This window comes from Monomorium pharaonis, chromosome 5, assembly GCF_013373865.1.
Source record: "Monomorium pharaonis isolate MP-MQ-018 chromosome 5, ASM1337386v2, whole genome shotgun sequence".
NCBI lineage: Eukaryota > Metazoa > Arthropoda > Insecta > Hymenoptera > Formicidae > Monomorium > Monomorium pharaonis.
This window is the reverse complement of record NC_050471.1, coordinates 23,987,066-24,006,043: the sequence shown is the minus strand read 5'-3', so window position 1 is coordinate 24,006,043 and position 18,978 is coordinate 23,987,066. Positions and strand designations below refer to the sequence as shown.

At 33.5% G+C, this 18,978-nt stretch overlaps 1 protein-coding gene across 2 annotated transcripts in view; it reads right to left on the bottom strand.

Moving 5' to 3' along the window:
* LOC105833124 overlaps positions 1 to 18,978 on the bottom strand; it is a 171,464-nt gene that overhangs the window by 81,925 nt on the left and 70,561 nt on the right. For both annotated transcript variants that reach the window (XM_028192833.2, XM_012674589.3), the window contains exon 3: positions 15,943 to 16,060. In XM_028192833.2, the coding sequence (XP_028048634.1) occupies positions 15,943 to 16,060 (118 nt within the window). The remainder of the gene's footprint in view (positions 1 to 15,942; positions 16,061 to 18,978) is intronic.

The following is an 18,978-nucleotide window of genomic DNA, read 5'->3' as shown; positions in this document are numbered from 1 at the left end:
GTCCCCGCCAGCGCGAAATTAGTTTTGTAACAGAAACGGGGGCTGTCGAGTTATTTATTGCGGGCTTTCCGAAAAGGACCGCGCGGCGACCACATTGGACGCGCGCGTGTTTAAAAGGATTAATTTAAATATTTAACAGGTTTCACAGCCTGTCACACGAGAGTGTCGCGTGCGTTTGAAGGAAAAATTATTATTTTTAAAAAAAGATGAAAAAATCCCGCGCGCACGCATATCCACGCGAACGGGGGATTTAAAATATATCCCCGGATACTCGGTTACGTATTTCTCTATTTTGTGTAAATTGTCATTGCGCGCGTTTCGACGAGTTCGTTACGCGCATTGCCATTTTTCCCCGCGATCGAGGGAATAATCGCCAGGGATCGATTCCTCGCCGTCCGCCAATAAGAGACGTGCCCTTTTTCAAATTTTGAAATATTTGAGAGAGCGCCACGAAATTAATTTCATCCGTCTCCCTCGCCCTCCCGCCCTCCAGCCCATCATCTGCCGCTACGCCTTTTTCCGGACGACGGGCTGCCACTCTTTTTCCTCGTTTCGTTTCACGTTCAGATGACAGCCAATTTTTATCCCCGCTGATAGCATTTGCAATTCCGATGTACGTGCGAGCGCCCCGCGTCAACGGAGGTGCCTTTAACTGCGTCGACTTGCAGAGTGCGTCTTTCTACGTTTTCGTAGAAAGGAACACGGCTGATCGATCTCGAGCGCGAGCTCGAAACCGAGTTGAACTTTTTATTGCTGGTCAATTTAAGAAGCTAAACTATCGAACTCGCGAGATCGGTATTTTAGACAAACCAAATTGTCTAGTTGTTTTTCAAGAAGGGCTCCCGAAAACTTGTACAAAAGAATGCAGAAAACTGTTTCTTGTAATTCTTTTTAGCGCTGAATACGATTTGGTTTACCAAATTGTTTTATAATGTTATAATTTTGAGAAATTTATTAAAGTTGCAAAAAAATTGTGTCAATTATGGTTATATTAAAAAAAGGAAATGATTACGGTTGTCAAATTTTAAGTATAATTCTAGTCATTTTCGACGTCTGCTATATATTTATAGGTGTTTTAACAAATGCAAATTATAGCCATTTTTATATAAATAATAAGTAAATAACCAATGAAAAGGTTTATTCATTATAATTACGATTACATTAAAAAAATGTATATTTAATTTGATCATTTTGATACACTATCTTAATATTTAAAATTATGCAGATTTATAGAATAGAATGAAATATTTTATTATTGTTACAATTATATATGTATAAGTGTTATTTTTTGCTACCATTAGAACAATACAGTAATAACTATAAAATAGAAGTCCTAATTATTATTTTATATTATGCAACTGTAATCCCAAATACCACATTTTCTCTTGGTGCAAAGGAATATTTACGATTAATATACAAAGAGATCTACTGAAAATTAATAATATAATTTTAATTGCAATAAAAGTTCTTTGTGTTATACAGTTGAAATATATACTAAAATGGTTTTTTTTTACAAATTTCCAAATTGTAACAATTTGAAGCACACTTTCGTTCTTATGCTTTTATACTTTTTTATTAAATAGTTAAATTTTAATAAGTATGTTTTGAAATAATGGCATTCTTAAAAGACATTTCAAGTTAATTTAAAACAAATCGTCAAAAACTGCACCAACTTTCTTATGAACACTTATTTATGTTCTATGAAATGTGTTTTTTAATTAACAAATGTTTATTTCATCTTATTATTTATTTCAATTTAAGTTCATATCTTCTAAAGTTATTTTATGTTATTTTAGAACGTTAATGTGCATGATAACGATATTGTTATGAAATATGAGGGATGGCGGCGATAGCGCGGAAGGAACGGTGAGAGAATTCGCAGACCGGAAAGGGTCAGCGAGAGGCCGGGCCAAATCATGTATCACTAATAGCGAATAAATGTAGCGTGAACGAAACAAGGGCGCGTCGATTTGCGTCTTGATGACTAAAATTATCTTGCACGTTGTGCAAAGCGCGTTATGGAAAGCGCGAACGTCCACGTTTAATCGTAAACCGATTAACAATCGATTGAAACGTTATGTGTGAGAAATGAAGTAGAATATAACAAGCTTTGAAAAAGTTCAATAGTCTAGAAAACACATAATGGTATTTTTTCACTAAAATTTAATTTGCAGAAAAAATAAATTATATCTAGTCTGAAATATCTCGAAAGAAAGTAATTGAATAGTTTTCTACAATAGTGAAACAAATTTAAATGGTTAATTTTTCAAGAAACAAAAATTTTTATCGTAATTATTTTTTCATTTTTTTTTTTACATAATTGCATAAATTGCTCTTAACAAAGACTTTGTTTCTTTTTATATAAATATTAATAATTGTTCGTTGAACCTGTTACAGGTGTAAAAATAATACTTTTTAGGTTTTAAATATTTTAAAGATTTATTTGACAAAAAAAAAGATAATAATAAAAAATAAAAATGTGTAGTTTGGTTTCTGCAAAAATGTTTACAACTTATCTCTTTATGCCATACTTATATCTTTTATTTTCTAATTGTGTGATAGCTATCTTTCTCTTTCTTGCTAAAGCAAAACTGTGTATATTCACAGTATACCGTTATGGAGAGAAAATGCTTTGGTGTTAACAATATTTTAAAAAAAGTTATTTTGTAGAAAATTACTTATAAGAATAAACAACTTTGAAACGTTACGCTATTATTAAAATATAGCGTATGAGGTAAAGAATGCCGTTTAAATATTTCTCAAAACATGTGTATTGCCACGAAGAATTCCTTTCTAGTACTTACAAAACGGAAATTACAAAAATGTAAATTTAATTATATCGGAAAATGTAAGGCTCTTCGAATATTTCAACTTCATCGAAGGTACACAGCTTCTACATGTAATAACACGATATATATTGTAAACTGCTTGAAGGCACGAAGAGCGGAATGTTTCCTTGAAATCGACGTATAATTGCTAATAACAAATATTGACGATCTCTCTCATACTTTGCAAATAAGCTCAAGTTATCAGCTCGCCAATATCTATCTACCAAGCGCATCATCTTTCCTATTGAAGAAATTTCGCGGATATTAGCAGTAGTAATAAAATAAATGCAAAAATACAAAAGAATAAATTTATTTCACATTTATTTATATAAATCAGAAAGGCGAGAAAATAAAAATTTAAAAGTAAAATTGTCAAAAATTATTCATACAAATTACATACTTAATTTTGTAAATCATGCGTGATTCCTATTTATTATTTTTTAAAAGTTACAAACTTTATATTAATCATTATTTAAATAAGTGGAAGAATATAATTTCAAATGATAAATGAAGGAAGAATTTACATTCATATTCATATTCGCACGCACAAATTATTCTACTTTCATTCGGAATTCTTTTTTTCCATTTATTTCTCAAAATCATATGCTCCAATTACAATCGCTTATTATTCAATCATGGATTTTAATTATCAAACTATATAACATATTCTAGGCAACGCATGGCGACGGAAAACACGCGCGGTGAACATTTTCCCTGATCTAATTTCGAAGGAAACCACTTAATTTAAATGTCTGGCCTTCGTCCTACCCTCGCCCTTTATCGTTCCTTCGGGGATGGAATGAATTGCTACTTGAGGAATTAGAATTATACGTTTCCGGGAACAGCACTCAGTCGGAATTTCTATTCTTTCCTTTTTTTTATTGTAACCACTGTTAAACAAAGAGAATGGCATTGCGTCCGAGAAAATCCAAGCAAAGACTCCGATTCTTTGTAATGCAACATAGTAATGTGAAAATGTTTTTATATTAATTTGTGCAAAATTATTTCAAGTAAAAATAGAAATTAATTTGCAAATTAATTTATAAAACTATATTATAACTTTCTCTTACCTTCAGATTGTAAATTCTAAGCAAAATTTGTAAGACAATTGTAAGTCATTTGACATCATTTGGAAACAAAGAAGCACGTAATTTCGGTAGCAGTAATGCTGAAAGTACTGAAATTGCTATTCTTTTTTAAATAATTTTTTCTTGCTGCTATTGTTATAGAAAAAAAAATCGATGCATCTGAAAAATTCAGAAAAAAGATTCCAATCTTTTGTCGGCAACAAAGTGTTATCTATCTCATTAATTTATGCAGAATTATTTCTAATTTATAAAATTAATTCACAAAATTGCTTTATACATAAAATTTGAATAACTCAACCTTTCTTCCGGATCACTAACTTGAAGCTCCGTTTCGAGAGATGAACGTTACTTAAACTTCATTTGGGAACAAAGATGCATACAATCCCCATGGATTTATGCTCATCATCGCGCGCTAGTTCCACACAGGCTTAGAGGTAAACTTTTAAGCTAATCACCAAGGCAATCGGCCTCGGTCGATTCCCCGGTTGTCGACATCCCGCGTCCGTGGCAGGACTCATCTCCCCGGCGGCGGCGTAGCGATTTGGCACGACGACCAGCGACGACAGTTTCCCGGGGAAGTTTCGCGGCCGGAATAGATGAGTTTACGCGAAGTTCCGGTGGCTTTGACGGAGCTTCGCGGCCGAAACTTGGCGCGCGGAACTATCAAAGAACGAATGAGAAGTCGCCACCGGCAATCAGTCGCCACGCGGCCCACGTGCTAATACGATTGTCGTTTAAAACGGCCTGATCTCGGTGACACGGTAGCGGAGTATCCTCGCGACTCGGCAATTCCTAGACGTTTACTTGACGCTCGGCGAGACAGTCGTTTTTCGGCATTCCGTCTTCTCGTCTCGTTCGTCTTATAAAAATCTCTAGAGACATCCCCGACAATATTTCCCGCGGGATTGACTCCGAGAAGATCCCTAGTTGAATACTCGAGAAACCAAGGGGATCCCATCGTATCTTGGAGGTCTTTTTTTGAAAATTATTATTTAAATTCTTCTTGGACCTCTTTTTTTCTAAATTTCTTTATAATATCTAAACCTTTCAGAGCGTTTTCTGTGAAACTATCTAAAGAATGATGTAAAATCTGCTGAATTGTCTAGTTTATCGAGATTCTGTCGGAATTCTCTTTCAATCCTTGTCAGAAAATTGCTAAAAATACGAGACAATAGTTGTAGAATTTTTAAAATCCTGTGCCCTTTTTTCATCTTATGATTAAAGTCCTGTGCATTTATTTTATATGAAATGTACCAATAACAATTTTCCATCTCGCTTTCCTAGTCAATGAAATTATGATAAATTCAATCATGCAGCTTTATTCCTTTAGAATAGTTGCTATATCAAAAATTTTATACAGAACTTAAGTAGCACATTATTTTAAAATAAATTTTGAGGTGTAAAATAACATCAAAGTGTTGTCAAATTTTTATAATAATTTTTTAACAGATTATCATATAATAACTATATCATATAATAACTCTCCGTGAGAGATGGGAGATACCGTTTTCTCCCGGCGGTCCTTCAATTACGCCACATCGCGCCGGTTAATTCAGCCCGCGGCGTCCTGGGGTTGCCCCGCATAAACATCGGCCAGGGCGAATGCTCGCACATACACATGGAGGACGTGTCGTTGCCGAGTAAGGAGAATTTTCGTTAATCAAGCCACATCAGTGGCTGTTCCGGCCGCAACGTTATCGGCGGTCCCAATAACTAAATTATTGTTGCTCTACGCGATACACGGTTGAGGAGACAAGTAGGAGCAAAAGAGAGGACAGAGAGAGAGAGAGAGAGAGATCAGTCAGAGTCTAACACGTCATACAGGACACGTTCCCTTGTATCAGGATGAACTCTGCATGAGTGTGCACGTCGCGATACTGTTTCAGATACTGCCGTACCGCGCCTCTCCTGTGTAATACTCGTCGCTACGAAGGCGGAATATCGAGGCGATCGACTAAGATGTCTTCGTGTTTTGCGGCTTTACCTCGGATCTAAAATGTCGTTTCCAAGCGAAATTGGGAGCCTTATTAAACCACGACCTAACATAAATTGAATCTGATCTAGACTGACACTCTGTCAAACTGGTAATAGGATCCGATAAAAAGGGAAAAAAAGATAGAAGCAGATGCACCTTGCGCCACTGGAAACTATATATGATCCACAATTACTGTAATAATAATCATAATAATAATCATAATCTTCAAAATCAAATTTTTACAATTTTCTTGTATTCTTAAAAAAATTCTTCAAATTGATATCAAAAGCAAAAATACTTTCATAAAGATCCTTTGACACGTAAGATAACTCTGATATTTACGCCGCACTAATTAATTATTAATTAATGCTTATATCACGCTATATAGATGTAGAGAAATAATAAAGAGTGGAATAATAAAATATATACAAGTGCTCAGCCCTTGTATTCTTTATTCAGTTTAATATTTTGTTTATACCACATGTTTAAAATATGGAACTTATAACGCGTGGAATTTATGCTATAATAAACACAGACGCACTATGATTGGAAACCAACACTTATATAGGCCTACGAAAAGCACACAGACTATACGCATCTGCATAAACCTCATCAATATTGCATTATTATTACTCAATATGTATACATAGGCGTCGTCAGGGAAAGAAAGACACTTATCTTCCCCCTCCTCTGAAAAATGACGGCACATGTACGATCATTCGGATCGGTGACACAGAAGTCTGTAGAGAAAACATGAAAGGATTGCGTTTTGAAAAATATCCTGCGGACCCCCACATCTGTATATTTAGATTAGAGTTTTTATTTTCTAAAAATGTTCTTTATATTTAAAACCTTTTATTTTTTTCCTTAAAAAGGAAATGTTAAATCGATACTCGAAAGTCTTGAAATGTATTGTTGCTTCTATTCTTACTTATTTTTTCTTTTCAAATATTAAAAACTAATATTTTTACATCAAATCGTACGTATTAAGCTTTAATACGACACAGTATTTTAATAAATACTCCGTTTTATTAAAAAAAATTTTTTCATATGCTAGATTATATTGACTTCCCAAGAATTAGACTTTATATAAAAAAGTAATAACGAACGGGTTATTTCAAAACTATCAGTTACATTGTACAATATTGTATCCGAAGATTTTGACGCAGAAACATCTCGCGAAAGAATGATTCTCATCCGGTCTCACGTACATTCGGTAAAACAGCATCTCATTAAAATACTGATAATCAATGCAAGCCATCTGACAATAATCCTGCACAGGTCTCTTCAATACATAAACACTTCTTCATTCTGAACCTTTGCCTTATTTTTAAACTGCAAACGTACATAGTATATTATCGCCATAACAAAACAGGTAGATTTGAAGCTCGTGTCGAGGTTCGTCGATATTGGATCTGAGATTCTCTGCAATAATCTTCGGCATTACTTCGTTGAGCCATCCTTGGAAATCTTAAAACTACTTGACATGAGACATTTTATTCGAACATGTGTGTACACAATTTTAAGGTACTGAAATCAGCACAAAAATTAATTTTAATTGTCGTGCTGGATAGTTTTTAGATATCTGGCGACAATTCTCCACAGTTCTCGTATTCTGCATTGTTTTTTCTTAATGTTTAAACAGAGTTCTAACGTTCTAACTTGTGTACACAATTTTAAGATACTGAAATCAGCACGAAAATTAATTTTAATTGTCGTGCTGGATAGTTTTTAGATATCTGGCGACAATTCTCCACAGTTCTCGTATTCTGCATTGTTTTTTCTTAATGTTTAAACAGAGTTCTAACGTTCTAACTTGTGTACACAATTTTAAGAAGCTGAAATCAGCACGAAAATTAATTTTAATTGTCGTGCTGGATAGTTTTTAGATATCTGGCGACAATTCTCCACAGTTCTCGTATTCTGCATTGTTTTTTCTTAATGTTTAAACAGAGTTCTAACGTTCTAACTTGTGTACACAATTTTAAGATACTGAAATCAGCACGAAAATTAATTTTAATTGTCGTGCTGGATAGTTTTTAGATATCTGGCGACAATTCTCCACAGTTCTCGTATTCTGCATTGTTTTTTCTTAATGTTTAAACAGAGTTCTAACGTTCTAACTTGTGTACACAATTTTAAGAAGCTGAAATCAGCACGAAAATTAATTTTAATTGTCGTGCTGGATAGTTTTTAGATATCTGGCGACAATTCTCCACAGTTCTCGTATTCTGCATTGTTTTTTCTTAATGTTTAAACATAGTTCTAACGTTCTAACTTGTGTACACAATTTTAAGAAGCTGAAATCAGCACGAAAATTAATTTTAATTGTCGTGCTGGATAGTTTTTAGATATCTGGCGACAATTCTCCACAGTTCTCGTATTCTGCATTGTTTTTTCTTAATGTTTAAACAGAGTTCTAACGTTCTAACTTGTGTACACAATTTTAAGATACTGAAATCAGCACGAAAATTAATTTTAATTGTCGTGCTGGATAGTTTTTAGATATCTGGCGACAATTCTCCACAGTTCTCGTATTCTGCATTGTTTTTTCTTAATGTTTAAACAGAGTTCTAACGTTCTAACTTGTGTACACAATTTTAAGATACTGAAATCAGCACGAAAATTAATTTTAATTGTCGTGCTGGATATTTTTTAGATATCTGGCGACAATTCTCCACAGTTCTCGTATTCTGCATTGTTTTTTCTTAATGTTTAAACAGAGTTCTAACGTTCTAACTTGTGTACACAATTTTAAGATACTGAAATCAGCACGAAATTTAATTTTAATTGTCGTGCTGGATAGTTTTTAGATATTTGACGAAAGTTCTTGACAGTTCTCGTATTCTGCATTGTTCTCCTTAATTTTTAAACACAGTTCTAACGTTTTAACTTGTGTACACAATTTTAAGAAGCTGAAATCAGCACGAAAATTAATTTTAATTGTCGTGCTGGATAGTTTTTAGATATCTGGCGACAATTCTCCACAGTTCTCGTATTCTGCATTGTTTTTTCTTAATGTTTAAACAGAGTTCTAACGTTTTGGAAATCTTAAAACTACTTGACATGAGACATTTTATTCGATCATGTGTGACTCATGCAAGAAATAAAGTAATTTGGAACAGTGGATTATTTATTCAGACTAGTTTGACGAATATAAAATAGTAAGAATAATTTTCCGCAATAACTATTAATGACTTATATAAAAAATTGTTTTTCTGCTGTTACGCATATGTACACTTTTCTGATACTTGATACTTGGCCAATTTCATATTATACAAGTAAAGGGAACAAGTATAATGTCAAGACAAAAAATGGAAGATTAATATTAATGCAGCACAATGTGATAAAAATAATCAAACCATATTTCAATATAACATATGTCAACTAGTCAAAAGACAATATTTATTAGCATTTCCTAATAATAAATGACTTATTCAAAACATTGCAATAAACTACGTAACGGCATAAATAGGTATAAAAAGCCTAGAGACTAAATCTGCATTGCGAATTTTTCACGAAAAGAGATCGACGTTGTAGAAATTATACTTTTGCCTATTTGACATTTAAATTTTATTAAAGAATCATATATGTATAATAAAATGTTGCTATTCTAATTATGTTTTCAAAACACGTGCTCGCTTTACTTTGAAAAAATGAGTAGACCATTTAAAATGAATTAGATCACTTGGACTATTACATGTAGGCATTAAAAATTAGTGTTTGATGAAGAACTTTGTTATAATGCTTTGTTTTGTCTCAGCCAAAAAAACAGTGAAATTAAAAAAAACGCTATGTTGAATTTGATAAGGTATTATTTTGATCAAATTTTATTTTATTTTAAAAAATCGTCTCTCTACCCTCAAGCACTACACCTGTAATATTTAACTTTATAAAACGTGATGTTTGGCTTTTTGATAAGTCTTGTGGGAGCAGCAATGCTTATCATAAATGTTATTAAAAGTATGATTTAGGAAAACTTAAATAAAACGGCACAGTTTTACATCATTTTTTAATAAAATTTTAATGTTGAATAGAAAAGATAATATATACAATCAAATACATTTCATAAATACATTTCCATTCTTTTATATTTTTATACAAAAAAATTTTTCAAAATTGTGTCTCAAAATTGAATCTCAAAATTTTGATCTGTTTAAGTGTAATTGTCCCTTTCAGTATTTGAAATCATCTCCGTAGCACGATTGATAAATTTGCATATTGTTGAATGCATTCCAAATTAATTGATTAAAAAATATTTACAATTTATTTCAAATTAACTGTACATGCTACAGCACATAACTTACAGTTTATATTTATAATAATAATCTATTAATAATTACCTCTCAGAAAAAGATAAAGAAAAACAAAATAAGACGCAGATATAGGAACAGTACATTATGAAATAAGGGCAGGAAGTCAGCTTTTTTAGCACGAATGTCGGGAATGGGAGTACAAGCCGCAAGCGAGTTTAATAACGTTGAAATCAACGGTTTCGTGCATAAAAAATGACACATAATAGATCACTTTCGACGCACTGGTAACAAAAAAACGGTTTGCAGAACAATATCTTAATGAATATAAAATTTATAGAAAATATTACACAGATAAAATAATTTCACAGAATAATGTTATTTTAGAGTTTGTTTACAAATATTGTACTTTCAACTGTTTCATATATAATAAATTTAAAAAAACCATAAAATGAATTTAAAAAGATTAAATATATTCATTACTTTCATTTTATTTAATTATTCTTTTATACGCATAGTTTGAACATCTTTATATTATTAATATCTATTTTTTAACCATTACATATAATATAAAAGTTAAGTGTAATACACCTCGTTCAATTCTCAGACAGCTGACATTTACTCTAGCAACAAGAAGTAAAAATCAAACGAGAGAATTAATCAGCATAGCGAAAAAAGCTTTATTACTTTTTTAAAAATAAAAAAAACATTATAAAAATAATTATTTAATATTTTTTTTATTATAGGTATGAAGTCTAGAATGGTTTATTTTCCTTAAATATAATAAATAATATTAATAATAAATAGGCAATGAAAAGTCAACGCAGAAATTCGTGTGCAAATAAAAATAATCTGTATTAAACAATTATTCAAACAAATTACAAAGATTTTTTAATAATATATTAAGCGTAACAAACATTTCGGCTCCGCTTTGAAAACCATCTGCAGCGCTTAAAAAGAACTAATTAATGTGATAGTATAATTAAACCTATTATGATCAGAAGCGAATCCCTGAAACAATAGTAAATGATACTCTCTAAACTGCAATCAGTAAAAAATTAGTAAAATTAATGTAAATACACTGATTTTTAATAATATACTTATAACTTGTCAATCAGTTGAATAATCATTCAGTAATTATACACTAATTTTGAAGTGAACTAAAAGACAATGAATATTCGATAATTATTATAGTTACAAGTGTACAACTACAAATTAGTGTATAATATAATACGCTGATTGTAATTTAAAGAGTAGTGAACAATAATTAAAAAATTAATTTTTCATTAGACGCGGCATAGTTACAATACTTTATCAGTAACTCTAACAAAGTTATCAATTCATATAAATTATATTATACATCCAAATTTTTTATCTTACACAATTACAAAAAATGTTCCAAGCAACCAAGATCTCTCAGATGCAACAGTAAATTAGCTATTATTTTAGATACTCTATCTCCACCGGCGTCTTTGTGTTTCTTTACAATTTCTGGCTTGTATATACATTCCGACATTTCTTGTATCTTTGGTGGTGTTATGTATCCCAATATTGCCGACAAGAAAAAAGAAGTAATTAAGAAACCGAATACAGCACCTCTCTTAAAATTGTCCAAAATAGCATTATAAGAATATTTCCCAACATCTTGTACGCCAACACTCAGTAGATAATCCGTCAACGCGTCGTGATAGGCTCGCATAATGTCGGAAAATTTCTCTCTTCTCTCCTCGTTCGTGCAGCAAATGCAGAGATATGTGGAAAGATCGACAACAGGCGTGGCATACATAATAAGCGCGAAATCGATAAGCATCGCACGATACCGTCCATCCCTTTCTGTCTTAAAAAGAACGTTACTCAACGTAAAGTCACCATGACACAGAGTGGACAAAGGTTCCAGCGGTTCTACCGTCTTCATCATAACTTCATATCCTTTCGAGAGCAGAGCTTCCATTTTGTCGCAGAAAGTTGCGTCGTGGCCCTGCCTGCGAAGATATTCTACTCCTTGTGTTCCAAAAGTATTAAATACGATTTCATACACGTTCTTCTCTTTCACATACCGGACTTTTTGAAGCCGCGCCACGAAGTCGAAGAATTCTTTTGGTCGCAGTTCCTTCATGGCGTACCCTTTGCCGTGAAATCGTCCCAACTCGCGCATTGCCGCCAATGTGTACTCCAACGGAGCATCGTACAGTTTTGGATAGGAATAATATCCGCGTTCGTTAACGTTCTCTAGAGCGATCACCGAATTGGTGGGCAACCATTCGTCGGCGTAGAAACATCTCGCGAAAAGGTGATTCTCATCCGGTCGCCCGTACACTTGGTAGAACAGCATCTCGTTACGAAACTGTTGCTGGATGCGACCCATCTGGTAATAATCCTGTGGAGGTCTCTTCAGTACCATAGACAATTCTTCGTTTTGACCGTTTGTTTTACTCTTAAAATGCAGGCGTACATAGTATACGTTCGCCATAACAAAATCGTCAGATTTAGATAGATCATATCGAGCTTCATCGATATTGATTCCGAGATTCTCGATGATCTTTGACATTACTTTGTTGAGCCATTTTTTAGAATCTTGGGAATCTTTAACATAAGACATCTTATTCGAATACACAATTCGTGCAAAAAAATAAGGTAATTTAAGATAATGGATGATTCAAACGAGTGTATTAACAGCTCGAATAATATTAATATATAGTTTTTCGTAAAATCGTTAAAAGATTTATATATAGATTTGTTTCTTTCTTTTTTGCTGTTGCACGAACACTCTTAATTCTTGACTCAATCTCATTTTGTGCAAGTACAACGGAACTAATGCGAAACTAATGTTAATGCACCATGATATGGCAAAAATAATCGAATCATATATCATCACGGTATGCAAATACAATGCCAAGAGACAATATTTATTAGCTCGCTACTGTATCTGATGATATCGTATTCGAAACATTGTAATGGACTGTAGATAAAGTCACGGATACACACATTAGGAGCATGTATTAGAGACAAGGCTTAACTATGCAAATTTCTTTACGGAAAGAGATAATGAAGTCATGTTTATTTCATTGTAAAGATAATACTTTTTGTCTACTAAATATTTAAATTTTATTAGAAAATTACATAAAATGACGTTGCTATTGTGTTTCGAAAACGCGTGATCATTTTATCTTGAAGATGACTCGATTTGCAGTTTCACACATGTTTTCTAGATAAAATTAATGCTTAATGTAGCATTTCTTTTGGATGCTTTGTTTTTTAACGTAGTCAAAAAGCAATAAAATTTAAAATAAAAAACCGCTATATTGACTTTGACTATGTGTTATTTTGTTCAAATTCAATATTTCAAAAAAAACGACTATGTCAAGCATTAGATTTAGTTTTCAACTTTGTAAAGCTTGTGACATTTGTTTTTCGATTAGTCCCATGGAAGCAGTAGTGATCACCATAAACGCCGTTTTTAAAGACATGGTTTAGGAAAACTTGAATAAAAACGCTATTTATATTATTTTTAAATTAAATTTTTAATACATATCATTAAACTCCTCAATCATCATAAGGCCTAAAATGCGACGAGCATAATGTAAACACACGTGCCTCGCGATTAAGTTCGCGCTCTTCTTCGAAACAGAAACGGTGGAGTGAGCAGACTCGAAAGATCGATTCCTGCGAGCTCCAGCGCATAAATAGCAACGCGGTCTTTAAACTTGGATCGCTCTAACTTGCGCGAGATTGCGTCTAACTTTGTACCTCGTTTACTACATATTAAATCGCATGCGGGCATTGCGTTCTTTCAAGCTCAAACGTCGATTGAACGATTCGACCGATGCAGCAACGGGGGGCGAAGATGAAAGTTAATTCATGCCATTGGATTCGCGCGCATTTGAACGTTAATCGCCGTACATCTGCGAATCCTCTGGTGATCTCCCGGAGAACATCCCGGAATCTCTGTGAGTTATAGCTAATCTTTGAGAATCCGTAGGTGTCCGAAGGATTTCCGAGGATTTCTCTGCGAATTCTCTCCCCCCTTTGAGAATCTTCCGAATTCGTCGGCGAAATAGCGCACGACTGCCGGAGCCCTTCGATGAATGTGACTTGCGGTCAAACATTCCGCTCTCTAAATAATGTCTGGGGTTTAAGCGCGGTGAATTATTTGGCCAGTCAATACGATTTTTCTGGCTGGCTACGTCCACCGATTGTTTGCCCACAAATCAATTTTTATCATTCCATCGTTCCTCGCCCGCTTGGATCCTTCTTTCGTCGTGTAATCAGTATTTCAAAATCGATACTTGAAGTCAACGGCAAATATTTGCAAATCGTATCGGCTGTTCGCAGATTCTATCAAAAATGGTTATAACATAATATATATATGATAATGGCGACCTGTAATATAATAAAAATAATGATAATAATAATGAAACATATTTTTGCACCACCCGCGCGTGAGATGTTTCGGGTCAGTTTATTTCCAATATTGCAGAACGTCACTGACGAGAATAAGTACGTTTATATGATTCCGGTCACAAACGTTGCTTTATAATTAGTCGTTAATTGATATCGAACGTTCAACATCGCTTCACGTGCCGTCGATCTAATTAAAATACGCCGGACGGGCGAGTACAATCGCATTACACAACGTATATAAAAAAATATTTTTTATTAAATTTTGTGTTTTACTTGTTAGCAGCACTTTACTTTTGCCAATAAGTGACAAAGAAATATTTTCACGGCAGAGAAAACTTAACGGCCATGAAATATTTTTAAAACGTTTTCAATTTTATTTCATCTTGCTTACATTATTTCAGATATAAAAAATAGATAAATGTTTAGTAGAAGATAAATTTTAAATTATGAAAAAAGAATAATTGATAAATCTGAATAATCTGCAATAATACAGCTCTTTATTTTAAATCACTTATACATAGATATTTTCACGAAAATTAATTAAGCACTAATAAATACTTTTTAGTTTTTATATAAATAATTTTTAATTTTTTTTAAATTCTTAAAAATTTTTTTTTCTTCTTTACCTTTTCTTGTCTTTTTTTTCTTTCTTCTTTTCTTTTTTCTTCCTTTTTGCATTCTTTTACGTAGAAAGTATTCTATTTGTTAAGTAAGATTTAGCTTTGTAATCATCCTTCTAATCTTGTTTGTTACACGATATATTTATTATGAATGAGCAAGTCGCCCATCAAAATTCATGTTTGTTGTTCTAGCATTCATCACGTTCACATTTTACACGCCCATATTAACAAATGTCATTAATGTGCCGCAAGAAACCGCGCGCACGCTTATTTATTGCACACTTTCGTCACTATTCCATAATTAATATTAAGTCAATATTATCTTGCGTCTCCATACGCCCATTACTCTATCCCAACGTGGATTTCAGACGTGGGATTTCCTGATTGACTGATTCGATCGCCGCGTTCGATTACCGAGCGTAATTAGTTTGCGTTGTAAGCAAAACAGGACGCGGCGCCGCCGTCTGTGTCGCGCTGAAACGAGTTCGTCCTTTACGCCGGACCGCCCTTCCGTGTTTGCGGAAATTTTCCCTGTGCATGCAAAAGGCAGCTACCGCATCGCTAATTAGAAGATTCGCTTGCTGCGCGGGCGGCACTCCGTTCCGGTGGGAAAAGAGGTAGGGAGAGAAGAGGATGGGTTACCGACCCGGCATAATTAAATTCGGGCCCTTTAAGAAGCCGTCCTGACATCTCGCAGGGCGCGTTCACTTCCCTTTTAATAGCGAGTTAACAATGGCGTGATTATAGGAATGAACGAGTCAAGCAGAGCAGCCTTACCGTATTTTTGAGACGACTGTGGGCGTGAATTCTAATTGAGGGAAGCCCAACTCCTTCGGCCTCACATCCTCCAGACTTCTGTACCGCACGTAACTACAAGGTGGCGGTAACGGAAAAGCTGCAACAAAGAGTAAAAGTTAAGTAGACAATTCAAATAAAAAAAAACAATAAAGAATTTATTTTATTATAGGAATAATTAATTTCAATAGGTTGCTGCGTTAGCAGCAAATTCTCGCTTTAGAATATTAATAATCACGTTATTAAATGTACATACATACAAGTTATAAAAGAGAGAGAGAAGATGAAATTTACAAATTTAATCTTTAAAAGAAATATAATATTTATAATAATAAAACATATCTGTATATTATACATTAATATCTGTGAGCTTTACACAAATATTAAATATAAATCTTTTATTTAAAAAATATACATTTCATATTTGCAAAATTATTATTTACCACATTTTACGTTTATTAAATATTAATATGTATTTAATGTTATTCTATGTTTAATATTAAATATAAAAATGTTTTTAAAAAATCAATTTGTGCATAAAAACTATTTGAACTTATTATTATCAGAAACGCAAATGCTCAATGATTTATTAATAGTTTTGTTTTCAAAAGTATTAGTCTCAATCTCTAAAAAAATACATATCTTATTTTTACAAAAGTTAATAAAATTCTAAAACATATAAACCAAAGGTATTAATACAATTGTCTCTAAGTAAAACACGATTTTTATCGGATAATAAATAACTTAAATAATTGTTTCTTATACTATTTCTAGATCTTTCTTTTTCAATTCATTTGCTAAGTTTATGAAATACTTATATTAAAAATAAAAGATAACATTGGTATATTAACTAATTAGCTTTTTTAGTTTATGAATTTGATTTCTTTCTCCGATAAAACTACATTAATTAAATTATATGACATAATGTTGCATACAATTTATAATTTGTAATTATAGATATGTTTGCAAAAATAGATATTAAATTATTAATTTTTTATAAAATATTAATAAATATTTGCTGAATTAATTTTAAAATGTTATTTCAGCAAATCATTGGCAAATTATTTCACTGGTTTTTTGCAAGATTAAATTTAGAACAAAATTGTCAATAATTGAGAGAAATATGTTTATTGTACAGTGTACGAAGTATTAAAATATATAATTTATCTGTATATTTGCATATGTGCTTATAAAAATGCAAAAGTATCTTGAAATTATAATGTAAATATATAATTGTAACGTAAGATATTCGATATTCAAATTTAGACTGATAAAATTTTGAATAAAAAGTTGAACGCACGTGGAATTTTCTTTAAATAATTATAAAATAAAATTTATACTTTTAGATTTTGTCTAATTTTAGACCTATGTTACTTAAAAGTTTTATTTAAACAAAACGGTTATATTATCTTAGGAAAATTATTTTCTTTAATTTATAATAACATTAACGTGCAATATCGACAATTGCTGTCAATTGTCTGTTGATTGCGTCTATTGTTTAAATTTTTGCATTTTTCGGTTCTATTTGTCATGCGTTATTTTTTATACAAGTTTTTAATTGATACAATAAATTTCTTTTTTATCTACGTTGCAATGAAATATTTAGTCGTTCAGCAATGATTAATTCACATTTCGTGTCTGTTTTAATAAGATTTTTATTTAAGTTATATTCCGAAAATGAACCGTCCAATATTCCGCGCTCGATAGTCTCCTCGGTAATACTAACGTGAGAAAGAATCGCAACTGCAGCAGCGCCGCGGAAAAGTGCGGTGCGAGCACGCCTCGCTGTATATAATTTCAACCCGGCTGGGCCATTTACGCGCGAGATTCTCGCTTGCGCGCGCGAATCGCAAGGAAAAAAGATGAGAAATTCCTATCTCGGCGGCCGCCGCGGAAATTTCCTGGACGCACGTTCCCGATTTCCACGAAATGTGTCTTTTTTCCCTACCGACGTTCATTCGCGCTTCATTAACTGCGAATCAACGACGTACCTACATTAAGAAAAAGAAAAGGATCACCCATCCGCTTCCCCCCTCTCTCCCGTTCTTCTTCGCCGACCAGAGAATGTCGGGTTATCAGGAAAAAGAAGAGAGAAAGAGAGAGAGAGAGACAGAGAGAGGAAAGAAGGAGGATAATAGTCTGCGCAAGGAGGGGGGGGGGGTAGATTGTAAAATCGATGGGGGCTTCTTCGAGCTCGCCAACTTCGTCCGGATCTTTTTATTGCAAAAAAATCGTCCGTTAATTTTCTCCGCTGATTAACCCTTTCAGCCTTACGTCCGTCAAATTAAATTGCTTTAAAACGGCGTTATGAAATTCACTCCCCAATTTGTTAAGAGCAAAATGAGCCAGAAATACGTTCGAAAATGTGAAAGTTTCGAAATGCCGGTGATCGTACGAGGACCTTCTCCGTACGAGAGAAGAGGCGCATCGAGAAAAAGATCAAAAACCGCAAACTCGAATTCCCGAATGACGAGCGGGGATATCCCTTCTTCGAAAAGTTGGAAAAACGACTGATAAAAAAGCAAAAGCTTCGAGAAACGCTAATCGAACAACAGCTTCTTCTTCCACCCAAATATGGCGGGTGGGACTTTCGCTAGGGGAATAAACAGGATCATTGAATTCCAACATTGGGACTGTTTGTTTTGCGCTTAATGAGCGCGGCCACTTTTCGAAAAGTTGGAAAACGATCGAACAAAGGGAGAAAAGAGCGGAAGCGAAGCGAGAGAGACGTAGGGGGATGGGCGAGAGCGAAGGGGAAGGGAAGAGAGAAGAGAGAGCGGTAAACCGCCGGGGTACCCCAATCAGCTTCCCAACTTTAACCGCGCTTCTGCCTTCCGGCTGGCAACTCCCGCTAATGAAAGCCGCGTGCAAACTCGCGCAAGAAACCGCCGCGTTCATGTTGGACTTCAGCTCGCGTATGAAAATAACGATAAATGATAAAGTTTCGCGGTAAACACTCGCCGCGATGCGCCTCGATAATTGAAGAGTTCTTCTTTTTTCTTCTTCTTCTTCCTCTCT